This window comes from Strix uralensis, chromosome 14 (assembly GCF_047716275.1).
Source record: "Strix uralensis isolate ZFMK-TIS-50842 chromosome 14, bStrUra1, whole genome shotgun sequence".
Classification (NCBI taxonomy): Eukaryota; Metazoa; Chordata; class Aves; order Strigiformes; family Strigidae; genus Strix; species Strix uralensis.
The window spans coordinates 18,052,924-18,080,627 of record NC_133985.1 but is presented as its reverse complement, the minus strand read 5'-3'; the positions used below and the strand labels follow the sequence as shown (position 1 = coordinate 18,080,627).

The window sequence follows — 27,704 nt, the reverse complement described above, 5'->3', positions numbered from 1 at the left end:
GGCGGGGTGGGCAGCGGCCGCCGGGCAGGGCTGAGGGAGAGGCGGTGGGAGCGAAGCAGCACCGGTCTCGGGGGAGAAGGAGGAAGTGGGGCGGGGGGGGGGGGGAGCGGAGCGGGCGCCGGGCCGGGCCGGGGGGAGGAACCGGGGCGGAGGGACGAGCTCAGCGGGGAGCCCAGGTAAGGCCCGCGGGAGGGGGAGGAGCGGCGGAGGCCGGGGAAGGCCCGAGGGGGGGAAGCCCCCGCCATGGCGGGGGCCGGTGTGAGGAGCCGGTGAACAGCGGCGGCCGCCCCCCTCGCTCTCCGGTCCATGGTGCTGCCCCCCTGCCCCATGGCGGAGTTCGTGGTGCCGCGGCACAGCGCGGTGATGGAGCGGCTCCGCCGGCGCATCGAGCTCTGCCGGCGGCACCACAGCGCCTGCGAGTCCCGCTACCAGGCCGTGTCCCCGGAGCGCCTGGAGCTGGAGCGCCAGCAAACCTTCGCCCTGCACCAGCGCTGCCTGCAGGCCAAGGCCAAGCGGGCCGGCAAGCACCGGCAGCCTCCCCCGGCGCCGCCGCCGCCCGCGCCCCCTCCGCCGGCCGCCGCCGTCGCGGGAAGTGCCGACAGGACTGGAGCCAACGGCCTGGACGCCGAGGCGGCGAGCGGCGAGCAGCACGGCCGCAGCAGCACGTTGATCGCGGTAAGGGGCCGGCCCGTTCCTGGTCGGGGTCTGGGGCGGTCGGGGCGGTGGAGGGAGCCGGCGGTCGGCGTGGTTGTGCCCGGCTGGCACCGTGACCTCTCCTCTGGAGCTGGCACCGGATGGGGGAAGGAAAACGCTCTCACGGTTGGTGTGATGGCTTGTGGTGGGAGGGCTGAGGTTGGTGCCGCTTTGCCGAGCGCTCGTGTCTGCTCTGTTAAAACTTTGCAGCTGATAAGGGCTGTTTTATTTTCTCTCTCGTTACCTTGGCGCGCTGGAAGAGTACATACGAATTGCTGCCTGTTGAGGTAGGAATAGGGGGTGGCTGCCTGTGATGGTTGCAGTCATTCAGAGTAGCGTTTTGTGGATCGTGTGTCTGGCTAGTTCACCTAAAATCTTCCCGCAGAAACTGTCAGAGAAGCATTAAAACTGCAGAGGGGTTGGATTTTTTGTTTGTTTGCTTGCTTATGTCTTTAGGCTGTCAGGGGATAGTGGAGTCACTTGGTAAGGACGTGCATGTTACTGAGGGGGGATTTTTAAGACAAATAATGTGTCTATTAAATCTGGTATTGGAAAGAATTTCAGTGGAAAGGCAGCTGCTTGTTTGCCACTCGCTCTAGTGGGTGTGAACACTATGGGAATCCCACTCCACCCATTAAAAACTGGATTAGCTCAAAATCTTAATGTTTCTCTGGCTTCTCTAGCATTTCTGGTTGTCAGGATATATTCATACAGCCCTGTTTGTATATCAAGATAGCTATTGCTTAACTTATTCGAAGCACTTCAAATATACTGCTGTGTACTAATGCGTCAGTAACGTAGGTTAGTAGGATAACCTCTTAAAGGTTTCCTGTCGTTCTTAAAACCAGGTATTTCTAAATGGTGGCCTGCATGAAAATGGTACAGTACTGCTCTTGAGTGTCTTTAAAAGGGAATACTTGGATTAAGCTGAGACATTTCCAGGTTAACATATAGATTAAATCATATTTTTAAGATGGTGTGTATGTTTGATCAGGTTAGAAGCAAAGGAGGATGTGATCCTCTGCTGTCCTGGACCTCATTCAGTTACAGTTTTTAAAGCAGAGTCATGATAGAGCTGATTGTATACTTGAGTATGACTGGACATAATGTGAAATAGTGAAACATAGGCACAGCAATGTCAGCTTTAATGTAACTAGCACTAGGCAGCATGCATTTGTAGTGTTTATTGTAAATACTGAAAATGTAAATCATAAACTGACAGTGTTATTCAGCTGAATTGTTTCTATTCGTGCTAATATACATGTGAGAATCTAGGACATACTGACTCTTCTGAAGACTAAAATACTTGTGACACAGTTAGAGCACTTCAGATGGTTGTTAAAGAGTCTTTGAGGAAGAGAGGAGACCTTGTGCATTCCTGACAGCGATTCAGTAAAACTTTCCGGGTAGCTGTTGTTTTAGTAGACTGGTCTTGAATGTAAACTTGTGTCAGAACAAAAATGACTCAAACTCATATTTCATTATCTAAAGACTTGGTGGGATTTCAATTTATTTCCTGTCTGGGCTTTAAGGCTTTTTGCATATGGGGCTGTATCCATTAATAATGCCTATTTTTGTTACACACAGAGCTCTTTAGCATGTCAAATCCTGTTGCCACTATGTGTCTTCATATCGATCGTCTTTAATTCATTGGTGGTGTTTCTTCTAAATTGCTTTGGATGTGGATTTGATCTAATCAGCATCCATTATAATGAGGACTCTCAACAGCAGTGAGGTTCTGAAATACACTGCACATCTGGGGAAGCCCTTCTTGTACAGGAAGCTGCTGCCAGTGGCCAATTTACACAACAGAAGAGGGTTTTAGTGTATGAATGACTCTTCCTCGTGCTGGCCTGCTGTTTCCTTCCTAGGATACATGACTGTAAGCTTAATTGCAGCTGCTGATTCATCACCTCGTTACTAGGGTATAAAGTTGCTTTGCTTAGTAATTCAAGTTTTGAAAAACAACAACAAAAACCCTCTGCTGCTAACTTAATTCCTTTGGCATAAAAGGTACCTCTGTAGGTTGGTATTTTACCTCTAGCACTCATGTAGCTGTTATCAAGACCAAGCATGTGCTTTGTACAGGAAGGACGTGGGTTTGGTTTACAATATTCAATAAAGTTTGGATGAACACCAAAATTATCTTGCTTTAAAATACCCTGGACGCATTCCTTCCAAAAGAATGCTGCTAGATTAGTGAAACATGCATTATATCAGCTATCACTGCTGTTACAATCCAGAGGTTTCCATGAAGCTGCATATGAATCTTCTCTTGAAAACTGGTACTTTGTGTTGGAAGTTAATGAAGTGTTAATTTTGATCCTTGAAAAAGAAAGCAACTCATGTAAAGGTAAAGGGTTTGTGGTCTAGCATCAGAGGGCTTGTAGTAGAAGGAGGTGAGCTGCACTGCCACAAGTGTGAACAGCGCACAGTGCGTGTGCACTCCCAGGTGCTGTACTTCAGAGCATCTTCTGCAAATTCAGAATAGTCATGGGGAACAAGATAGCGCTGCTGCTTCCTTCTTAATGTCTTGTATGATTTTTTTCATGTAGTCGAAATCAGGTATTTTCTCTTCCATTAGTCTTTTCTCTGTTTTAGAGACTGAAGTTGGATGGATCTTGCTTACAAAGAGAATTAAGGGGTAGATTCTTCCTTTGTTTTCTTACTAAGCAGCTCTAAAATTTGAGCCACAGAGACCGAGAGAATACAATATTGATACAGAAATACCTTGGATGATTTGTGCACCATGTAGGCCTGTCCTTCATTTGAGGAAAAAGATTAAAAACTTACTAGTTTCCTATTTTTTAAAAATTTTGAGACAGTTATTTAATGGGAAAGTCAAATGTTGAAATTTACTTCACATTTCTGTTAAGATATTATTAATTAAGACTCTGTTCAAAGTAGAAGATGCTTCGAGTTTGTATTCAAGATAATGTAGTCTGCTGTGTTAATCTTATTTTTGAGAAACAGGAAGTTGGGAAGCGACAGGACTTGTCCCCTAGATCATTTTTTCCTCTTTGCTAGGTTCTGATTTGAGCAAGTTCATTCTAATAATGCTGTTTAAACTCTCTGCAGTAGAAGGGTTGGCTTCCTGTATTGCTCTGATAGACTATAACATACTGTATTGCTGAGCTGAACAGAAGGTGTTTCATTGGCATGTGAATGAGGAGAATGGCAAAATCTGGATTTTCATCTCCACTCCTTGTTTTATGATGTGGTCTCTTGGAAGGAGACCTGCTCCCTGTTTCTTACTGTTTTTTTTCCCCACCTGAGAGCAGTTGTTGTGTAGATGGCTTGCTTTGTCTGGGACTACCACAAAACCACAAACAGTATTTCTGGAATGGGCAGAGAAGGTCTAGTCAGCAGCCTGTCTTGGGAATGCTTTGTGTTAAAGCTGAAGAGCAGACCAGCATTTATTTGGGAGCGATAGAAGTTTTTACATTAATAATAGGTAAGTTCTAGTTTAAGTAAAGGCACCACATAAAAAGTTTAAAAAGAAATTTAAATATAAGGAGAGCAATGCTATGTTTCTTGTTTGAAAAGACTTAAAGTAATAAATTAAAGGGAATAGATTGCCTGGATTGTACTGACAAGCATTAATAACATTCCACTAATGAAGCTCAGGCTGGTACACTAACAATTCAGAAGACCTCATTTTTGTTTAAGCTGTGGTATAGGGGTGTTAAATTGTGAAATTATGTTTTACCACAAAAATAGCAAATTATTTCCATGTATTTATACATAACTATAGTGCACTGTAGTCTTGCCACTGTTGTTTGTTTTTGCTGACAAGTCTGATAGTTTGTTGCCCAACAACTCAGACAGGTTTTTCTTTGTCTCCTTTTAATTCTGTGTGAGGTATTGTTGTATGTTTGAAACATTTCCCTTACTAGATTAGTTAGATATGCAGCGATGCTTCCTAAATTGTAAGGGTCTGGGAGTGACTGATCTGCTGCTGCTGTTTAAGTTCAAGTGAGGTGGAGGATCCAGCATTGCAGCTGAAGGCACAGCAGTTTTTTTGATTCAGCAGAACAATTCCTGTAGCAGAAGCTGCCCCTTGTGACTAATGCAGGCTTGGGATATTTATAGATGTGCATATCCACAGCCCTTCTTCACTCCAGCAGGCAGCCACCCAAATACAAAAGTCTTTTGGAATTAAAGTAAAAGTCAAAATTAAAATTAGTCCCGCAGTTTGGTTCTGACAACACAATGGAATGCAGGAACACATTGGGTAATAAAATGCTTTCCTTGCAGGGGGAGTGTAACTTTGGAAGCTGTGGATAGATGCACAATAAATGGGGAGTTCTTAGCATGTCATGTAGTCAAAATGTTATGTTTTCTGTCCAAAATTCATACACTACAATTCCTGATACTTGCATTGTTGTTCCAACTTAAGAGGTTGTTGTCTTTGTTGCTCCTGTCCTCGGCCAGGCAGGAGAGGACAATCTGTGTTTACAGAGGACCTACTGTCAGCTCTGGTTCATGGAAGCTTATCTGTGCTGCAGTACTACTGCTTCCATGGCAGAAAAACGAATGCATTCTATTACGGCTTCCCTTTCTAGGTGAGAATGCTGGTATCTAGCTAGGAGACATACTGGAACTACATTTTTATTGTGCTTCTAGAGTAATATAGGATTTCTTCTTTGAAAATGACCAGCATCATACTTGTCTCGCTGGCATTTCATGCATATACTTGTAGACATAACTTAAACCTGAGACTGAAATAGTAAACTTATTCCAAATAAAACACAAAAAATTAAGGTTTGATCGAATCCTGTAAGAGTATTTTACTCTCTGCAACAGATGCTTAAAAAACCTAAATGAGAACATTATACGGAGCCTAAAAGGCACAGTGTAAAAAATGTTTTTTAAAAAAGTTTTATTTCTGCCATGTTCACTAGGTATTTTTTCAGAAAAAATGAAGCTTGCATGAAATTTCTATTTTTTTATATATATAAAAAAAAATTTACTGTCCTGTTACTGGATGCAAAGTATAACAAATTACTGGATTTTTGCAAAAGTAGTTTAGTTGACTGTCCTCAGTGTAAAAATTCTGCATTATGAAGGATTTCTTGCTTTCAGGTGAACAATGTGAGCTAAACTTTCATGCTTGTTAAATTCTAACGCGTTGAATTGTCATTGGTTTCAGATTATTATCTAAAACTAGTTTCATGTATTGAGTGTTTCACACTGATGTTTTGATTCATGGAAAAATCTTTTTCTCGTAAAAAAAAAAAAACCCACATCAAAAAACCCGGAACAACTTTGTGCCACTGTGTTGATCAGTGATTCATGCCCCTTTCCCACCAAGGCAGTAACAGAGCACTGCACTGGACTCTGAAGTTTTGACCTCTGCCAGTGCTAACAGAAAAGCTGTAGAGGAAGTTTTAAAGCTTTTCCAGTTTCTTCTTGTTGGACTTCCATGGTAGTTTGTGAACAGCTTTTATTAAGTCTGCCAACTTGCTCCTGCAGTAAGACCGCAATATGGCTGAGCATCACTGTGGTAAAGCTGGTGGGTTTAAGACAGAGATTGAATATAGCTTATCAAAATTATTTGTGTGCCATCCATTTTCTGATGGAAGCCTTGTCATTTGGCTGGGCACGCATCCATCCCCGGCATTGTGGTCCTGTGTGTTAGTCAAGTACAGCGTGTATGTACTGTGAATTACATGGTCAGAGGCTGCTTGTGTTGGACACCCCTTCTGTTGTGATGGATGACACCTGGGTTTTATCAGTTTGTGTTCCTCGCGTGAGGAATCCACAGCTATGGCCTGACTTGCGTGTGTGCTCCTGCCAAGTCAGAGTGCTTATTACCATGTTGAGGACCGTCTGTTTTGCTCACGTGAATAAAATGCAGCTCTGATGATGTGATGTGGAGGAGGTGCAGTCTATGGCCCTTCAGAGGCTCTTTGAGAAACTGTCCTGTCATGGGCCAAAGGGATGGGGGCTGTTTACATCCCTTTCTTTGCACTGTTCCTATATTGGTTTAAATACTTCGAATAAATGCTTTTGGGGTAATACTTTTAGGCAAAGCTAAATAGCAGAGATTTTAGAGGTTCATCTTTGTTGGGAAGTTGGGTAGGCTGAGAAAATGGGAATACATTTCTGTATTTGATCTTGTGATGATGGAAAGGATTGGCTTTTGTGTTACAAATGAAGTTGATTCTGCAAAGAAAACCATGGACAGCATATCAGAGGGCCACTGTGCTTACAGAATGTCAGTGGACAGTAAAATTAGAGCTAAAGGATTTTCTTAGTGAGAAGCAAGCTATGCCTTACTTTGTCAGTTTTTCTTTTTTTTTTTTTATAGTTTTGGCAGAAGAGAACAGGTTTTTCTTGCCTTGAGAACTCTGTTGGAGCAGCTTGATATGTAGATAGCTTGCAGTCTGACTTGTATCTCACATGCTCCTTGTTACCCACCCCCCCACCCCCACCCCCCCCCCAGTTATTTCAGTAGACACAAGTTGGGGAAGAACCGAATTTACTATTTCTTTTTCTGTTAGGAAATCAAGAGCTGAGACAGCAGTGGTATTTGCAGACTAGTTATACGAATGTATTTGGTGTGAGAATTTCAGGTTCTGTTACTCAAAATTAAACATGAGTAAATAGAAGGTATCAGAATATATTTCTAATGGTAGAGGAGAAGGAACCTGTAACTTTTGTCTCCCACAAATTTTTACAGTGCTGTCTTTTTTTGAGAGAGGAAAGGAGGTAGAAAATGGAACACTGTTACTAGGTGGTTTTAAGCTGGTTAGCTGGCTGTATTGTAGATAGCTAACTACAGTAGCATAAATCTCAGTGTAGACTTACTACCACAATATCCAAGGGAGCTTTTTAATGTGAAAAGTGAACTAGGATGCAAGTGCAGTTGGTGAATAGCTTCTAAAACTCAGAAGTTAGGTGTCCCAGTTACGAACTGGGCTCAATCTTTTCTGATACAGATGGAAGATAAGCAGATTTTCTTCTTCCCTATGTGTCTATTGGCTGTCATGTACAGGTAGGGTGTCTTTCAAATAATCTTAGCTTTAGCTGATGTGAAGCAAGGCTGGAAGCAGTCACTCCCAAATTTTACATTCTTAGTGAATTTCTTAAAGTTATTTTTTTCTTTAATCTTCATTTTTGACAAAGGACTGTAGTTCTAGGTGTAAGGATGACTTTTTCTAGAGCAACTAAAGTCAAGATGTCACCAAGAATCAGATACCTGAGCATTAAGACTCTTAAAACCCAGATAGATACGAAAGCTCCTATGTGTTTTTATTGGCAGAAAGAGCCTGTGATGAATATTAGGGGTCTGTATTTTTTTCTAGACTACAGTAAGTGTAGTTTATAAGCATGGATAATTTAATTTTAGACTAGTTAGCTGCATATATTGCAAATGGTGTAGTACAGTAGCAAAGATTGTAGGACAGATTAACTTCTGGAATATTTGTCCAGCAGCCGAGGTGGGTTTTGCAGCCTGTGAAGAGCTGTGGGCAATTATAGCTATAATGCTACCAAAACCCTAGTTGCCTTGAGTTGTCTGTATGAATTACAGTTACAGCAGTGACCCCAATGGGCATATATTGTATTTTAATAGGTAACTTTGCTTCAACTATGAGAAGAGCATGTTCAGTGTACAAAACTAAGTTGTTACTTGTATGTCAGTTTTCAGGGAGTGTGTTTTTTCCCTAATGATTTAGAATTCAGGAGGATCCATTCCCAAACTTCGAGTGATTGACTCATTGTATGACCTTGGGCAAGTTACTCATGCACCTTGAGCTTCAGTTTTCCCAGTTGGAGTAGTAAGTAAACAATGGGAAACTTGCTGAAAGCCAAATGTTGTGATTGAGCTGAGGCTTCCTTGCTTTCTGTTGTTGACTTTTTACCAAAAAGTATATTTCCATTATTCTTTCAAGTTGGTATTTGAAAAATTCACTCCAGATCTGCTACTCCAAGCTGTAGAGCTGATGTTCAAATTAAGAGAATTCAAGTTCCAGCCTCCTCTCCAAATGTACACCTCACCTCATCCCACCAGGTCTTCTGCTGATCTTGCTACTCTGCTGCTATTTCCATGAACTGTCTAGAAAGTCATAGTCACCAGGGAAGCTGCAGTCTATCCCTCAGATAAAAATAAGATTTTGCTGCTACCTATGCAAGCATTAAAGAAATAGTGTTTTTCCCAAAGATCAGCTAACTGTAGACAGTTTAAAAAAAAATAAAATTACAACAATTAACTGTGAACCAGTCCTTCTGTCCTTAAATCAAAGAATGCTGTTGCCCAGGCATGTGCTGTAAAATTCTTCTGATAATTTATGCTGGCTCTACATAGAACCTCTTGCTTGAGTGCTGAGATCTTGAGGTTTCCCCTGTTTGTTCTTGGATGAGACAGTTTTCCCCAAGGGTGAGTGGACTGCGTTGTGGAGACTGCAAGTAATACTAAAATAAGCGTACTTGTCTTGAGGTTGGTTTAATGAGCTGCTTCTCTGCCATCTGAGAGAACTGTTGTTCAGTGAACCACGCTTCAGACGGGTGGCTCTTCGTGGGGATTCTCCTCGTGTGTCCTGCTGAGATGTACAGGTCAGGGGAGCTGATGGGAGCTTTCGCTCTTTAAGTGCACTGCTCTGTTCGAGCAGGGTCTGCCCTACAGGTTTGTCTGCGTTGGTGTAGAGTTCCAGCACAAGCAAAGCACAACTTTTTTTTACAGAATGCACCCGAGGGAAGGAAAAGTTTATAGTCAGCTTTGATGTGTGCATGAATTCTGTTTTCAGATGTTTTTGAGGTGAATGGAAAGAACTTTATCTTTGAAAGAATGCTGCCAGGAAAGAGAAGTTGAACAAAGGCTCTCGAAGTCTGGTTGTAAAACTTGCTGTACCCTCTGGTTGCTTCTAGGTGGCACTACAAGAAAAAGAATATGTGTGTTCACTGGCTATGAGAAGCCAACTGTTGAGCTGGTTGGGGCTCTGGTGGTCATAATGCAGAGGAGCAGCTGGCAAATACTCTAGGAAGAAGGAGGAAAGGAATAAACTTACTCTGGCTGGAATAGAATTGGCTGAACTCTGAGTTGCATTTTGCATAGGCATGAAACTTAGCGATAAACTGGTTTTGCTTTAGTGCCAGAAATGTGATTGTGTACAAAACTTATATACGTAGTTCTTCTCCAAAAATTATAATCACAAGAGAAATGGTTCTCTTTTTCTCTAAATATTTAAATGTGAGACTGCTTCATAAAGCAGTCTTACAGAACAATTATACCGTGTATACATGGGCCAGATAAAATACAGGTGTTTATTCTCATCTAAAATTTGAATCTTCACCTTCTTCAATATTTTTAAATTTTGAATAGGAAAAAATCATTATATATTCCAGTTCATGACCATTTCTCAACTTTTTGTTGTTGTCAAAGTATATGGCAGCTTTTGGTTTTGTTTGAAGGAGGGGGCTCTGTTTGATATAGTACATATTTTTGAAAGTTTACCCTAAGTGATGATAGTAAGGAAGTTATCTCATGGGATGACTTGTAAAACAAATCTTATCAAAGCAAAGACATAACCTTTTTTTTAACCTTTTTTCTCTAAAATGTTTTATTCAAAGCTAGACAATGTTATGGTAATAAATAAAAATCCTAATCTATGAAACATAAAACTAAATAACTAAAACCTTCCTTTTTTTCAGCAGCTCCATGAGACTGTGAAAAGAAAGCTTGATAGTGCTGCTTCCCCTCAGAATGGAGACCAGCAGAATGGCTACGGTGATGTATTTTCTGTGTCCAAGAAACTGCGTCGTGATGATGGTCTTGGTGGAGTGAGTGGTTCTTCCAATGGAATGCCTCCAGTGTCTCCACTCCATCATCTTGACAAGAAATCTGGCAGCGGAGATACCTTACAACTTAACGGAAAACATCCAATGGGGCTAGATGGCATCACCAAGAAGTGTCTTCCAGATTCCAGCCTGCAGATGAATGGAGGTGGTGATGCTGATGACTCATTTCCTCTGAGTTTGAACAAAGAGCTGAAGCAGGAGCCTGTAGATGATCTTCCATGTATGATTGCTGGAGCAGGGGGTTCTATATCTCAGAATAACTTGATGCCTGATCTTAATCTTAATGAGCAGGAATGGAAGGAACTTATCGAGGAGCTTAATAGATCAGTGCCCGATGAAGACATGAAGGATCTCTTTAATGAAGACTTTGAAGAGAAAAAAGATGCAGATTCTTCAAATTCAGCTGCACAGACTCCATTGCCACAAGATATTAACATAAAGACTGAGTTTTCCCCAGCACCCTTTGAACAGGAGCAGATGGGATCTCCCCAGGTGAGATCCGCTTCATCAGGTTCAGCATTTATTGGTGCTGCTTCTGTACCTGTAAGTGCCGCTTCTCCAGCGGTTGGTAGTTCTCAGGCTATGTTTCAGCCTTCCAGTCAGTCAATGTCTGAAAATCCTAATCAGCCCATGATGCAGGCATCAAACCACTCTCAGAACGTCCAGAGGCCTCTCCCCAATGTGCTGTTATCTGGGAAGGGCGCAGGAAGTGCCAAAGAAATGTCTTCTGCTCATCAACTTCAGCAGATTGCTGCCAAGCAGAAGAGAGACCAGATGTTGCAGAACCAGCAGCAAGCTTCACAAGTCCACCAAACAAATCAGATGTCTACGTGGCAACAGTCTGGGCCTTCTCATAGTCCACTGGCTGTCCCATATACCATGGAAAATCCCACCAGCCCATCGGTTTACCAGCCAGACTTCAACAATCAGAAACTCATGATGCCTAATATGGGAAATAAAAGCTCACCGAGAGCTGGAGGCAATTATCATGTGAACATTTTGGGCCATCAGCAAAACAGCTTGAATCAGAACCCTGTGAATAGTCAAGGCTCTATGCTAGACTATGGGAACACCAAACCTCTTTCACATTACAAAGCAGAATGTGAACAGGGGGTAACAGTGCCGGGTCAGAACAAGACTCCCATGTTGGCATACATACAACAGCGCCAGCAGCCACCTCTGTCTCACGTGGGCGATGACCAGAATGGGATGATCCTGTTGAAACCCAAGTCTGGAAACATTGCCTACCGACTACCGCACAGTCAGGTGAATATTCTGGGTTTTGTTACTTTTGTTTAGTAGCAGATTTAAGGTTTTGCAAGATGGTGTTGGATAGGTGAGGCTAGAGTACAGGTTACTTGGTATTGTTTCAAAACAGTTGCCGCATGATTCTAAGGAAAAAAATGATAATATGCAATAAGCTGAGACAACAATCAAGAACTCTTGTTTTCCACTGGGGAGTTTTTAATACTCTGTTCTAGGTCATGTGGTGATGTGTGATTTCCAGCTTAATATACTTTGTGGGCAACAAATTATGTCACGCTTCATAGAAGCTTCTACTTACAGAGATAAATAGATGCTTTGTAAACTTTTGCCTAAAATAACTCACACAAAACTGTAGTGTTAAACAGTGTTCTCAAAGAAGCTTTGATTTCTTTACCTTCTTTTTAGTCTCTACTTGTGTCAGAGTTGGCTTACTATAAAAAGCCATGCCTTCGGTTGCTTCTATTTTGAAGAGAGCTGGAAGTGGGGGCTGCATTCCTGATTCTTGGGTGTTCCTTGGGGCTTTTCAAATCTGAGAATTTGTTACTGGTTAAGTCTCCACCTGGACTTGTGCAAAGCTTTTGACACTGTCCCGCGTGACATCAAAGAGCAGTGATGAGTGGCGTTCCTCAGGGGTTGATGTTGCGGCCAGCACTGTTCAACATCTTTCTCAGTGACATGGATGGTGGGATTGAGGCGCCCTCAGCAAGTTTGTCGACACCAAGCTGTGTGGTGCGGTCGACACGCTGGAGGGAAGGGTTGTCATCCAGAGGGACCTGGACAGGCTGGAGAGGTAGGGACTGTGTGAACCTCATGAAGTTCAACGGGGCCAATCCCAAGGTGGGCAGTTAGTGGATTGAGAGCAGCCCTGTGGAGAAGGATTTGGGAGTATTAGTGGATGGAAAACTAACTGTGAGCCAGCAATGTGCACTCACAGCCCAGAAAGCCAGCTGTGTCCTGGGCTGCATCAAGACCAGTGTGGCCAGCAGGTTGAGGGAGGGGATTCTCCCCCTCTGCTCTGCTCTTGTGAGACTCCCCCCCCCCCCCCCCCCCCCCCCCCCCGCAGTGCTGTGTCCAGCTCTGGGGACACCAACATCAGAAGGACACGGACCTGCTCGAGCGGGTCCAGAGGAGGCCATGAAGATGATCGGGGGCTGGAGCACCTCCCCTGTGAGGACAGGCTGAGAGAGTTGGGGGGGGTTCAGCTGGAGAAGAGAAGGCTCCGGGGAGACCTTAGAGCAGCCTTCCAGTACTTAAAGGGGCTACAGGAAAGGTGGGGAGGGACTCTTTATCAGGAGGTGTAGGGATAGGACAAGGGTTAGTGGTTTTAAACTGAAGGAAGGTAGATTAAGGTTAGATATAAGGAAGAAATTCTTTGCTGTGAGAGTGATGAGGCCCTGGAACAGGTCGCCCAGAGAAGCTGTGGCTGCCCCCTCCCTGGAAGTGTTCAAGGCCAGGTTGGATGGGGCTTTGAGCAACCTGGGCTAGTGGAAGGTGTCCCTGCCCATGGGGGCAGGGGGAAATATTTAAGGTCCCTTCCAGCCCAAACCATTTTATGATTGGGGAAACACGGGATATGAGAGAAATATATGTTTAAGAATGAGTAATAGTAATATTTGTCTGCGTAAAGCAATTATGCTTCAGGTTTTTCTGTAAAGGAAAATTCCAAGTAGTGCTTCTTTGCCTTACGTATAACTGATACTACAGTTATGCTGCAGGTGAAAATTTATGTAGCAGATGGAGGTATAGACTTGTTGGGATTCTCTAACGCGTGCCTGCAACGCACATACTAGAGGGCTTGTTGAGAATAAAGGTCTTTGTTATAAGGATTAAAGCTTCTCTAGGAAAAGCTGTTGGAGATCTAACTCTAGTCATGTGTTCCCTCAACAAAACAAAACAAAAAACCCATGAAAAAGATCTGATTAGTCTGTAATAAAGACCACAGTGATACACAAATAAAAATCTGAGATCAATGTGTGCTTTATAAGGCACAGAAAGTATTAATCTCTTTAAAAGCTAGCAGAAGTAACAATCTAATGACATTTTAGTGAAAGAAGGGGAAGGGTAGAGATGATTGTGTATGTCACATCTCCCCCCTCACTGGAAAACATGAGGGTGACCTTGCATCTACACTGCCACACTTGCAATGAATTAACAGAAATACTAATGAAGGCTTCTGGAGAATTTCTCAAAAGCTTGCATATAGAACAACTTAGCACAGCATTAACTATATTTGGCTCATGATTTCTTATGAAACTGCAGAGAGTGTGATCCAGCCGAACCCATCAGCTGAATTCTCAACTTGAAAGTAATATTTGTTTGTGTAATTAGAGATGAGGCTGAACTGTGCTTAAAAATGATTCAAGTTGTCAAATTTCAAATGGATTTGTTGGTACGAAGAGGACAGTATCAGATCTTGAATGATAATTATTCTATGTTTTTGTTGCCTATCCCAAGTTCCAATCTCTAAAAAAAGCGGACACGAAAAATTAATAATAACAGTCTTTTCTATAGGAGTAGTTTTCTTTGTGGAATATAGTGATGGTTGGATTGCTGGAAAAATATGTTAAGACTCATTTTGATCAGTGATAGCCCTCTTCCCCTTCACCTGCAAAATGTAAATACTCTTGATAATAAAAAAAACTTTAGGAGGAGAGGCACTTGCTGAATTAAATGTTGACAGAAGAGGCAGGATTTAAATAAATGTTTTGTATAATGAAAATTTAAAATGTAGTATTAGACAAGCTGCTACCAAAGTACACTGAAGCTGGTGTGTTTGAAGTGCTGTTTGTAACTGGCACCATTTCTCTGGCTGAGCAGAAGTCACTTGTTTGGGCTGGGCTTTGGGAAGTACTTTGAGACTGAAGTTAAAGCCTCTCAATGTTGTGGAGTTTCTGACCTTAACTCCAGACTTCTGTGTCTGGCACTTTATATTTTTGGCTGTCTTCAATTAGCTGAACTAGAAACTGTAATCACACTTTGTCTTTTTCATTAGAAGCTTCACAAGTGAAGAAGCGATTGCGTAAAGATGGCAGAATATAAGGAACTGATCTAATTTTTATTAAATAGTGTAAATGTACAGAGAAGCAATAACTGACAATTTCTGTTTTTCTGAGACATGTTATGATTCACCTCCCTGTGCAGACTTCATTTATATCTTCCTTATCCTGAAAAATGATAAAAATAATACAAATTGTGGTTATCACCATGAAAGAGCCTTTCCTCATCTGTGTAACCACATAGCATTTCTAAATTTTGGAGGGCTAACCTCTTTCTGTAACTCATGCCACTTTTTCTATATTCTGCAGGATCAAAACCCTTCTCCTAACGTTCCTCGTGTTCCCGTTTCTGTCCCGGGCCCTGGCGTGGGTGCCCAGGCTCCCAACGTCTCCATGGCAGGTAACCACAGCAACCCACCTTATCTCAGCAATCAGCAGCAAGCAGCAGTGATGAAGCAACACCAAATGCTGATGGACCAGCAGAAGCAGAGAGAGCAGCAACAAAAGCACTTGCTCATGGAGCAACAGAAGCAGCAATTCCTAATGGAGCAGAGACAGCAACATCTTCTGGCTGAGCAGGTGAGAGGGGCCAGCAGTCCTTTCTTCTTTGCACTGATTTGCTTTGATGAATGGAACAGAATGTGAGATTTTGTTGAACAGTTATCGCAGTACAAAAGAGGGATGTAAACTGCAAGGTGCTTTGGTATCACAAGTATAATTGCTTTTTTATGTTTCTACAAAAGTAACCCAAACACATAACACTTGATTACTGAGACTTATTTTCTCTGTTGTTACAAGGCACTGTGGTGAATGAAAAGAATAAAATAGGTAGAATTGTGTAGTGTGAAAATACAAGACAATACCTACATGGAGAGAATGTATCATACCAACAATGGTGTAATTCTTTGTGAAAGAAGGCAGGCAAATGGAATCAGAGCAAAAATAAAAGGTTGGGATACCATTGACGTGTTCTGTAGAGCTTTAAAAGTGGAAGCAATGAGCAAGGTACTCTGTAAGCTCATTGTGCTTTCAGCCTTTCTTCCCTGTGAGATCCATAGCAGTTCATGTTTCAAATTTTAAAACATCTTTCACTTTTTTTTTTTATTTGGGGAAAATAACTAGACATCTACATCCATCTTAGCCTGCCAAAAGAGTTTAACTGCTGTCCATCAGACTGCAGAAAGCTGCTTTAGCCTCTCTCTGGGAAACAGGCTCCTTGTGTGAACCTTTCTAAGCTTTAAACCTTTTCCAAGTCTTTCAGTTGGGAATCAGCCCAAAGGGCCTTATTCCTGTCATTGGTATTTTTCTGCATGTTTAAAAGTCCATGTAGGTGTGTTCCAGGCACTGGCACTGTACATACAGAGAAATTAGGAATATCTGGTATGGAAGAAGGGCAAGGTGAATTTTCAAAGAAGGCTTGAGACCCAGGGAGAATCTGGTATTCAGATCTTCTGGAAAAAGTGTAATGAACTGTACTGCTGAAAAGTTTTGTCTTTGAAGATAATGGGAGGAGGGAATAGGCACAGAAACTGTTGTCTTTGGGGATAATGGGGAAAAAAAAAAGAGCCAGTGGTTTAATGCAAAAAAATTGTGAACTGCATCTATCCCTGAAATTTAAAAGAATGTTAAAAAAAAATATGGAAATGTTCTGGAGTCCTTCAACTAACAGTTGGGAATGTGTGATTTCCTTAGTTTTCAGCACTGTTAGAAGCTGATGAATCTCAATGTTCTCAACTTTAAAGCTGGGAGTTATTATCCTGCTAGATAGGATTTTCACTGTAATAATAGTTTGGAAAATAGAGGTGGTGAGAAAAGGTCAGGTAATCATTGTGAGGGACATATATACCCCCCTTTTATTGCAGCAACTGTTCATCAGAAGCTTTATTTAAGAAAGAAGGAAATGATACAGTCTCCTCTGAACTGAAAATATTGAAAGTCCATTTTGAGGGGAAGTGCGTAGTAGGATCTGCACTATTGTGGAGCTGTGGCTGTGCCAAGTCTTAGCGAATGACTTTTTGATCACTTGGAGATTTCTATTAAAATTGAGGTGACAGAAAAGCCCCTTCAGTTCTTGACCCAGTGTAGATAAAACATAAGAATCTGGTTGGCAGTGTTTTAAAGAAAATTGTATGAATGTTGTTGAAGATACATTTTTTGATATTTGGGTAAAAACACAATTTGGGCTAAGGGAATATCATGGTGGAAATATACTGTCAAAGACTGAAGGACAAAGAATGCCCAAATCATCAATAAAACCGTATTTTCTGTATGAGTTCTGTGATCTATAAACTTATACAAAAAAATAATACTTTTTAGTAAATCATTCCATTTTTGATGACTTGTATGTTAATACCAAGTGTCAAAAATTACTGATCATTACTCTCCCAAAATGTTCACAAACAGGTACTCTTTGAAAGAAAGTGGGGAGAAAGGCAATATGGGGTGTTGGCATCCTGCTTGTACTTTTGCACCACTGGTGAATGGGGATTGTTAGAACTCTGATGGAGCTCTCAGAGCTGTGGCCCAGTAGTTTTCCGTAGCTGCTGAATGCTGGGGTGGTACATTAACAGGGTGATAAGTAGTGTATCTCAAACACAGTCCTCCTTTCCCCTACCTATTTGCTTCTGCTTAGTCAGCACATGTTGCTATAGTAAATATAAATATTTTGAAAATATTTTATTTCTGTCCTAGTTATGGTAACTACGACTAACTTCTACAACTTGCATCTTTGTATAGTGATACTGGGACTCTGATCCCAAGTGAGGAGCAGCTTTGCTTTAGAGCTGAACAGACTTAGATACTGCATTTGCCATGTTTCTTGGCCTTGTGCTGCCCAGTCAAGCTAGCTCTTGTTAGCATTCTAATGTGATACTGATTTCTTTGGATACATGTGATACTGCATGTAGTTTTACTAAAAGATTTCTGAATCAGTTGATCTCTATTTTGCAGGAGAATTATAGTTTTCCGGTAGCTTCATGCCATTCCCTACCACCCTAAAACTGTCTTCGCATTTGATATTGTGCATCCTTTTTTTTTTTCCTTTAAATGTTTGGGGTTTTTTTTTTCTGAGCGAGGTTCTGCAGCTCTTGGTTTCTCTCAGAACTGTGGCATCTCTTCTTGGCTTCTGTGGTCAGCCTCTTTCAGGTTTGACTGGTCCTGCAAGCAGCAGGTCCTTTCTGTCAAGCAGCCTGCCCTCTTCATTCCTCTGCATGTCTCAACAGCTTCTTAGTTGTAGACATTTCCAAAAGATGGTCGTAATGTGTGGCTGCCTATTTGTTACCTTGCACCAGTCTCTTCTGCAAAGGTTTATTGCTTGTGTCCTCACCCCAGTACTCTTGGAAGGGAATTTCTGTCCCCTTCTGTGCTCTGTGTAACTTTTCAGGTAAGTAGGTAGTTGTGCATTGTATCACTGCTTCATTATCTCAGAATTTTAGTCTGTTTGAAGAAACCTGTGGAAGCAGAGCCAGAAGTACTTTGCCTGATATATTGTAAAAGCAGCCTGTTGGCTGTTCATGTTGTCAAGATCTCTGAGTATACTATTAATGCATGTACATAGGCTCTTGACGTTCCCCTCAAGGATTTAAATTTAATTTTCCCAAAAAGTTTCTAATAGAAAATTTGCTTGTTTATTTTTCAAATGTTTTTAAAGTAAAGTAGGAGAGACAAGGTTATTTTGAATCATTAATAGAGTTTGTTTCAATTGATTTCGTGCATTGTTAAGAAAATGGTTTCGAACAATGATTACAAAACTTGCGTAGCTTCTGTTATAAACTGTTCTGCAGTTTTCCATAATCTTCTAGGATGGTAGGATTTGTGTATCTTCTTTCATATTTGAAAACAAGAGCTAGAAAATATGTACGTGTTCAGTTTTTACCTTTCTGTGTAATGTTGATATTTGACTTGTACTTTAATTTCTAAAGAGAGGTCTAAACCAAATTGATCTGGGGTTAAAGAGCTAAAGAGTATATGAATTTTTTTATACATACTTGGTTTTGCTCTTTTTGTACCTGTTATGGTTATGTTACTGATAAAAAGACAAACATCTCAGGTTTTTGTGTTTTAAAGGCTTCAGACATGCATTGCAATAACTCCTGTAATGCATGCTGGGTCCTCTTGTCTCTGAGTTCTAAGTCGTGGTCACTCATCAGATTAAACTGACTCTGTTTGAACCTTGAGAACAAAGGTCTGAAGTGACTTTTAAGGCTGCAGAAGCCCCTTTAATTACCAGCTCTGCATAAAAGTATGCAGAAGGCTTGTTTTTATCCAAGATAGTCACCCTTGGAAAAAGCTTGACTTGTTTTCTAATCGTCTTGCATTGGACCTTTCTTAGGAGAAACAGCGGCAGCAGCAAGAGCAGCAGCTGCAGCGGCATCTGACTCGACCACCTCCCCAGTACCAGGATCAACCGCAGAATCCGTACCAGCAACAGGTTGGACAGTTCACAGGTAAGTAAACATGGCAATTGAAATAATGTCAGAAAAAATACCAGGAGTAAAAACCAAGGTGTCTTCAAATTTCCTGGATTGGGTAGCTTTTAATTAATTTATTACAACATCTTCTCACGTCAGTGTGCCTTAAAACTTTTAGACCTATATTCCGATTCAGTTGCAAATTAACAGCTTCCCCTGTCCCAGATATCTGGGACAGCTTAAGCTTCTAATTCTTAATATTGCTTTGGAAATTCTTAATTCTTAAGTACTGTCATTTTTGTAAAGGCCTTTTTATACTACCACTTTCCTTTACAGGTTGTAAATTCTCCTTAATTTTCATGTATTAGGATTCAGGGCTGCTTTTCTGAAGCCTAACATCACTGCTGCTTGTATCTATCACAGGCCCTCATTAAAGAAAAATAAGCGATGTATTATTTCTCTCATCTACTAGGATGAGTTTAAAATTCTCTAATATTCTTATCCCTGCTACCTTTAGAAGGGAATGCAATTTGAATTCTCTTCATTATGTGTTAGTGTCCTATCTCATTTTTTTTTTTGTAGGAGAAGCAGCTTGGTGTGTTTTCAGTCTGTTAACGCTGATAAATAAAATATGTTGTTACGGTTAAGCTGGAATAGCTTCATGAATGTGGAAGAACTAGAGAACAGTTACCTGAAAAATCCTTACTTAACAGGGCATCAAGATGACCCCTGTCTTTTTTCATAAGCACTTTTTTGTACTCTAGGTTTATTGCCTTCGTTTTGTTTCCTTACTCTGTGTTCCCATAGAAATAAATTCTGAAGGGAAAAGATACAAGTAGAAATGTGATACTGTCAGAGTGCGGATGTTCGTGACTAGGCAGTGTCTAGTAGAGCTATGACTGGCTTTTGTTACTTAGCTGAAAAAACTTGATACCAATACAAAAGGACTGTGTTTTAACAGTTGTCAGTAGCATCCTTCAAATATTGCATTGAAACATTCTTTTCTCCTGCCATGTTTCTACAGAAACACAGTAATACACCTGTTAGAGTATGTTTTGCTATAATGAACATCAGTGTTATTAAAACTATTTTTGTTCTTGTTATGATGATTGTAACTTTATTGCATCTTAAATCCTGGTGTGTGTACTACCTTTTCACTGTAGTGTTCCCCCCATCCACTCCCCTGTAACACTGGTGTTTTTATGGTGTGCTTTGTTGATAATTAAGTCAATATAATTTGAATTATATTTGAATATATTTGAATAAAATTATATTTGAATAAAAGTTGAATTAATACTAATGAAGAGCCAATATTTCTCAGCTATCTTAAAATATGGAAAAAATTGGCAGCTTTTTGATTTGAAAGTAGAGAAATTACTAGTGTAGGTAGGTTTCCCTTGGTCGACTGTAAGAAGTCAGGAGGGGATTATATGCATTACACTTCAGTGCTTTTCTATTTTTTTTTTTTTTTTGCTTTAAGTGGGGGGCTGTTTGTTCTACAGCTAGCAACTTTTTTACTCAGAATTTACAAGAACAGAGGACTCTCCTGTTTGCTGAGAAGACTTATTTTTGCAGATCATCTTGCTTGGTTATCAGCATTGGAAATTAACATAATGAATATATCCAAAAAATACTTGACCAAAAATTTCTGAAAGTTATATAAATAAAAGAAATTTCTGGAATTGGGAAGACACAGGACTGGAAGCCCTACAGTTGTACAATAAGAAATATACAGCGTATGCACGGAATAACTGACAATATGTGTGTGCTGTAAGTGGTATTTTTTTAACAGCCTAGCAAATTGTGCATGCACTTCAAAGTGTGTGTGTATACCTTTGTTCACAAAGAAATATCAGTTCTGCCTTTAAAGTCTTAATTTTTTTTAAATTGATGATGCTGAACTCTTAGAAGTGGTATTCAGATTTTTTAGGACATTGGCATATCTGTGTTTGAGATCAAGGTGGAGGTGTTAACTGGAGCAACAATTGACGCCCTTTAATTAAAGTGCTGCTGTGTGTTGGTTGCATAGGCTGGTTTATACAAATGCAGCTGCACCTCTGTTCTGTATTATAGTGTCTACAAGCCTAGCTTGGCTCTGGTTGAACCGAGGTATTTAATGTACAAAATATTTCTTTGTATTTCAGGGTCATCTTCAGCCATGCCTGGGGTCAGTAATTTAGGACAGTCCAGCTCCAGTAGTCCACGGATGTTTCCTCAGACCCAGAACATGATTCAGATGGGACCTGGACACAGTTCTGTTCCTCCACTCCAGTCGGGCTCCAGTCAGCAGGATCGGGGGGTGACTCAGTATACCAATATGCAAAACATTCAGCGAGGGGGATTATACAACTTGGCGTCTGGTATGACACAGATGGTTCCCCAGCACGCAACTCAAAGTGCCAATGGACAGCCACCGATGCAGAGACAAGGCAGCTTGGGCCAGGGTGCTGCTGTTCCTGCTGGGTATGGGCAGAATACCTTAGCAAACTCAAGTATTTCTCAGCAGCACAATAAAGGTGCACTGAATCCAACCTTATCTAAGCCACAGATGGCAAGAGTACCAGCTGCTATGGGGGCTCAAAATCCGTCTTGGCAACACCAAGGTATCCCTAACATTAACAGCCAGACACAATCAAACAGTGGCTTAGGACCATTTACTGCCAGTTCCTCTTTCCACATGCAGCAGACTCATCTAAAGATGGCCAACCAACAGTTTGCCCAAGGAATGCCTCAGGTAAGCCTAAGCACCAGCAGACCGATGACCTCTATGAACGCTGCCGTCTCTGGGCAGATGTTGTCGTCATCTTTAGGTGCGCAGCAGCGGACAAACCCACCTACGCAACAGCAGGTACCCTCACAGCAAGTCTTGCCTGGCATGAGCCAGACTGTTCCAGATCTGAATGCTTTCAACCAGAATCCAAATCAGCAAATGCCCAACAGAGGTAATCTGCACTGTAGTCAAGGGTACCCTGTGAGGACAACCAGTCAGGAGCTGCCTTTTGCCTACAGCGGCCAGTCGGGCAATAATGGACTTCAGAACTTAACTGGTGACACAGATCTGATAGACTCTTTGCTGAAAAACAGGACTTCAGAGGAGTGGATGAATGATTTGGATGAGTTGTTAGGAACTCATTAAAATGGGGGTGGGGGGGGTTACTTTTTTAATTATTTCATGAAATATAAACAACACTTGGACCAAAAAAACCTGTGGCATTGAGGAGACTTGCAGGCATTAGAGGTTAATGGTTGGGAAAGGGACTGGAGCTGCTTCTCAATGAGTGTTGATACATGGTAACGGCGCACCAAGCAGGTCTGCAGGAGTAGTGCGCTTTGTCTTGGTGTCTCTAAGGAGTCGCACACTTGAACAGGTCAAAAAATACTGTGCGTGTCCTAGCCAGCCTTTTGGAAATCTCACTTGCAGTGTTCTAAAATTAAATTTTTTAATTATTTAAAAATAAAACAGAATTCCACAGAAATAGCGCAGAAAGAAAGCAAATAGTTGCACAAATTGTGTTTAGGGCTTAGTCTCCTGCAGCTATTACTTGCAATCATTATTTGTTCATAGCTTGACATGCTATTATAGTACTGTCCACCAAACTTCTGACTCCTTATTTGAGAAGAGGCTGTATGCACCTGAGTACGCTTGCAAAATATTTTGAATTGTTTCTTTTCCCCATCGCTGAAGCATGTGCCTGTACTCTCAATAAGCAAGTGATATTTCACAGTAAATATTTCTAGATGCTGGTAATAGATGAAAGAAAGTATTAAAACCTGGCCAGTTAGTCTAGGTAGTTGTCTTAATAGATTGTAGTCTTTTAAGCTGCAGTTTGCACTCTGTTGTAGAGAGGCACAGTTCTTGGCTTATACCTTGCTGTGTTTAAAGGGGGAATTTCTTATGGGAGAACTTTTAAACTATAGTAGGTTTAACATGAATTGTAAAGCCATTTACTTTGCACCTGTTTCTTCATAACTTATTTCCAAAGGTAGTAGTATTTAAATGAAGGCTTTGCTTCATGACAGCTCATCTAGTTTTCTTTGTTGTAAAAAGTAAAACTAACTTTTGAGATCAGTTCATTCCCCAAAGTCAGCAGTGACACAATGAGCACAAGACTTTGTCACTTCAGGATAAAAATGAGGAAAAAATAATTTGGCTGAGAGGTGGAAAGTCCTTATCAGCAATAATAGCACAGGCAGCCTGGGAGAGTGCTTGTATCAGGGTTGCTCCAATATGGAAGTCTCCCCCTTTAAATACGTTGTGTTTGGTGTTTTTTTTTTAAGTACTGGGTTATGAGTTTGATAATCTTTCTATAGACTGGTGGATTTACTTCTTTAATACCCCTTGAAGCAGATGCTGGTTCTTCAGCTCAGCCCAAGGTGACCTCTTATCCATATGTTGGGGTCAGTCCCAGAAAGGACAAAAAACACAATGGGAACAGCCAGTGTTCCAAAGTCCTGACTTTCTACCAAAAAAATCCCCTTTCCACCAACAAACCACCTTGCCTTAACCTTTATTTTAAAATGAAAATAAAGTTGTAAGCTTTTGTTTTAAATGCACAAATACCTCTTCCCTTTTAAATCCACTTTTTTGGAAAACTCCTGCAAGCTTTCGAATCAGACCCAGCATTGTGATTTAGAAACAATTTCCTTCAACACAGACTGGCTTCTTCAGGAGTTTTCTGCACTGCAGAGGTGTGTGAGAGAGGGTTTTTTCCAGAGTGGGTGAAGGGGGAAGTGAAGGATAACATTGATTTCAAAGAAGGAAAATATTTTACTGTATCTGCAGCTCCTTTATGAGACAATTTGCACTTTTAAAAACTGCTTTTTAACACTAATACTTTAACCCTTTCCAAATATGCACAGAACATGGTTTGTCCAGCACACTTACCTAGTGTCGATGAATTACGCTCTGTTGAACAGATTTGATATTGTATCATGTTGAACTGTTGCTGGAAGATGTGCATTGATCAGTGGATCCCACCGTTGAATAGTGGATAAAACTTCACTGAAGCAGGCTTAATCCCTCATAGAGCTTTTGAAAAGATAACATAAAGATTGTCTTTGGATGGGAAGATGAAGGTGTTAGTGACTTTGGTTGTTGACACTTCTGATATTTTCTAGAATAAGTAGTTGAGATGCAAATAACTGATGCTAACTTTTCTTATACTGGCAATCTAAGAAAAGAGCTAGTGAGTTTGGTTTACTGTTAAGTTAAACCAAAAATTGGTCCAAGGTGAGTGTCATTAGAAGAGTATAGATATAAACTAGCAATGGCAGGGGAAGGAGTGTTTGCTGTATTTTTATTTTTAAGGGTTAACTTTGCACCAGTGTGCCTTCCCTTCCTGTTGGGGGTGCTTGGGACCTCATAATTTCAAGTGACATCCTTCAATGTCACTAGTTTTTTTCTCCCCCTTACAAACACTTGAGAGAAATAACAGGGTAGCAGGATTCAGCTTTTCTTTCTTCCCTGTTTAGGTTGTGGTGAAATCTGCTACATTTTCCAGTAGATTTTGCACACAGAGTTTGTTCTGAATAAGTCAAAATACAATCCATCCAGTTGTGATTTCTTAATTGGAGGAAAAGAACATCTGCTGTTTGCATTATTACTACCAAAAAAGCAATCCAGCTAAATGTCCAGGAAAATGCAGATGTACTCTTTCCTCCACTGTTTCTGGAAGCTAAGGTGGATATTGCCCTGCTTGGCCAGAGGGTTTGTTCAGGAAGGTATCTAGATTTGATGACAGGGCCTTTTCATGGTACTGTTGAAGTAAAATTAAGTGTGATCCTAGGCAAACTGGCTTAAAATGCCCATCGGTCTTGACGTGTGAACAGGATCCAAACAGCATTTAACCTGATAGAGAAAACAGCCCTCGCTTCTGGTTTTGGTCCCTGTCCACGTAATACGAGCAGACTGTTGGAAATACGGTATCACTGTAACACAGTTGAAACAGTTCAATGGAAATGAAAATACGGTTTAGATGTACATAGGTGCATGGGTAGGGCTGGGCTTTGCCTGATGCCCTCTAACATGTAGCTGTCTATATATGCACTTGGGCTTTCCATTTGCTGCAGCTTCAGAGCAATAAAATTCTATCTCCCCTGAACTGTACCCAGCCAGCCGCCCATGGCTTTATTTATAAACTGCGGTTTTGGTTGGGTAGGAAAGGTGAGAGTGTCACTGTGCAACATCCACTGCCTTCCAAAAACCACGATTCAATTGAAAAGGGTGCTCAAAATTTTGTTATACACATTTCCTTTGTGTAAATAAATGTTTACAATTTTATATTAAAGATTTGAATAAGAGTTAGATCTTCTGACTGTATATTTTTTACTTTTTATAGATTTTAAAACTATAATTCTTTATATATGTGTTTGGGGGGTATTATGGTAAGTTTTATGCTTGTAAATGGAGAACAGTTGAATTTGATGCTAACCTTTATGAATTTTTGTCATTGAAATGTATAAAGAGTCCATTAATCCCCTTATTCTTTTACTACAATTACTGGTGCACACCAAAAAGAAATCCTTCACTTCTGTTTTATCATTATAAAATAAATATTTTGCTAGTGTATTAAACATACATGGTGTGACTTTATACATTTGTGTGAGCTGAGCAGAGTTCAGCATTGTTGTTCCTAGTGAGATGGTGCCCTTCATCCCAACACACAATTTTGGTCAGCCTGTTACTAAGGCTCAAATTCTTCTGCCGTGTCATACCAATTCTTACGGTTTCAGAAAGTCCATTTAAACAGCCCAGAACTGGATAAAGGCCTTAGAAAACTTTGTTTTGAAAACAAGGCTTTATGCTACACCCACTGCTTCTGGACTTTTTTTTTTTTATGCAGTTGTAGGCCTTAAGCTAGGAAATATGACTGCAGAGGTGGTTGTTACTAGTGAAAAAGATGTTAATAACTACCGAGACCTCACATGTGCAAAATTGTCGAGTTCCAAAAATATGCTCAGATTCCCTCAAAATAACAGGCCTTAGAGATTCAAACTGATTTCCCTGAGACTTGTAAAAAGACAAAGATTATGTTTGTTTGCTGTAGGCAGATGGCGTACACCAAAAAAACCAAACCCAAACTGAGAAATGAGGAACATGTACTGCAAGCATGAGTTAATGTTTCTGAACAAGGAACAAAATACTGGCAGCAAGTTGTGTGAAGACTTTGGCTTAAAGCTGGTAAGGTCCCTAAGCTACTGCATGGAGCTGGTGGGTTGAAGAGGCTGTGAAAAATAATGGCAAAATAGGTCTTTCGGACCCTGCTGGATTGTTGAGCCCCTTAAGAAGGACACTTGGCTGTATGTTGGTTAGACGAGAAGTAACACGAGGCTCTGTGGCTCCACCAGTGCCCAGAGGAGCCAAGCTGTAGTGGTGCACGATTGGATGTTAATGTGTTCTTATTAACAAGTTATTACTTGACGAATTACTCTGAATTGAACATTTCAAAGGAGTTCTCTTAGTGAATCATACCACATACCACTTGCAGCAGAACCAAGAATTCAGTTACTTATGTAGTATTTCCTGTTTGTCAGACATGCCTTTTAACAGATGATATCTAGTCTTAAGTTCTAAGCTAACATCTTGAATCTCTCCAACCACAGATCTAGCAGGAGTGATAAAGAATTTGCAAAGTGTGACGCATGCATTTCATGCTAAGGCTGTATTCATTTTACATGTTACTGTAATTTCAAGCATCCCCTATGTAATAAGAATTTTAATCAGCTTCAAGCATAGGAGGATCATTCTCCAAGCATTGAAGTTGGTGTCTTATATAGCTATTGTGTTTAAGGCCCCAGCTCAGAGCCTTCAGATTTCCTCACAAAGTGCATCCTGACTTACCTGAGCATATTCCTACTGGACAATTTTTGAGTTGTGTTTGGGGCAGGGGGGAGACCTGTAACTTCAGAAGCTTATAAAGAACCAAATGTAATAATAAGTAACGATACCAGGATGAGCTGTCTCTAGCCTGTGGGGAACTCTGAAATTATTAATTAGTGCTTTATTGTCCCATTAGAAGTGCTGCATTGTATTCAATGTTGAGTAAACTGAAAATTTCCCAAACTATCCCCCATTGAAGTGACATGCAGGTACATGTTTTTCCAAAGATTTTAAGGAGTCAGTGGCAGCTTGTGACCAACCTCTGCTCAGAAACTGATTTTTTTTTTTTCGCTTGATGTTAGTGTTTTTCCTAATGTAAATTTGTAATGGAAGCGTTTTCTAAAGTCTAAATTGTTGAAATGTGGTAAGCAGAAGTAGAGTCCTGGTGACATTTCCCCTCTGACTTTTATTTTAGACACCCCAGATGAAATCTTGGGACACCAGCAGATTCTGTTAAGGTTAATGGTTTTATTTCTATTTCAGTCTGGGTCTGCTAGTAGCTTGGAGAGTCTAAAGTCACATCATATGAGTGTTTTGCAGAGAAAGGGAGCAGGTTTGCTATTCTACATGCATGGGTATTTTTTTTTAAAAAGCATACAATTGTATATTTGAATTAATTCATTTTTCAACTTGATAAGCTGTCATGGTGGGGTTCTGAGG

General features: G+C 40.9%; 1 protein-coding gene across 2 annotated transcripts; it reads left to right on the top strand.

The window, feature by feature from the left end:
- The first annotated feature begins 133 nt into the window (after positions 1 to 133).
- On the top strand, positions 134 to 25,742 carry MAML1 (mastermind like transcriptional coactivator 1). Of its 2 annotated transcripts, none has more exons than XM_074883350.1 (5): positions 134 to 675; positions 10,351 to 11,760; positions 15,066 to 15,335; positions 19,087 to 19,201; positions 21,310 to 25,742. In XM_074883350.1, the coding sequence occupies exons 1-5, from the start codon at positions 307 to 309 to the stop codon at positions 22,299 to 22,301; spliced, it is 3,156 nt and encodes a 1,051-aa protein (XP_074739451.1). In that variant the 5' UTR covers positions 134 to 306; the 3' UTR covers positions 22,302 to 25,742. The 2 variants fall into 2 exon arrangements, with proteins under 2 accessions (XP_074739451.1, XP_074739450.1); XM_074883349.1 differs by having other exon boundaries at positions 10,348 to 11,760.
- Positions 25,743 to 27,704: the final 1,962 nt, after the last annotated feature.

Bases quoted from the DNA above. Each gene is read 5' to 3' on its own strand.
- MAML1 (XM_074883349.1), top strand. From the start codon at position 307: ATGGTGCTGCCCCCCTGCCCCATGGCGGAGTTCGTGGTGCCGCGGCAC. The intron at 15,336-19,086 runs GTGAGAGGGGCC...GACCTTTCTTAG, and splicing joins AACATCTTCTGGCTGAGCAG to GAGAAACAGCGGCAGCAGCA. The intron at 19,202-21,309 runs GTAAGTAAACAT...TTTGTATTTCAG, and splicing joins ACAGGTTGGACAGTTCACAG to GGTCATCTTCAGCCATGCCT.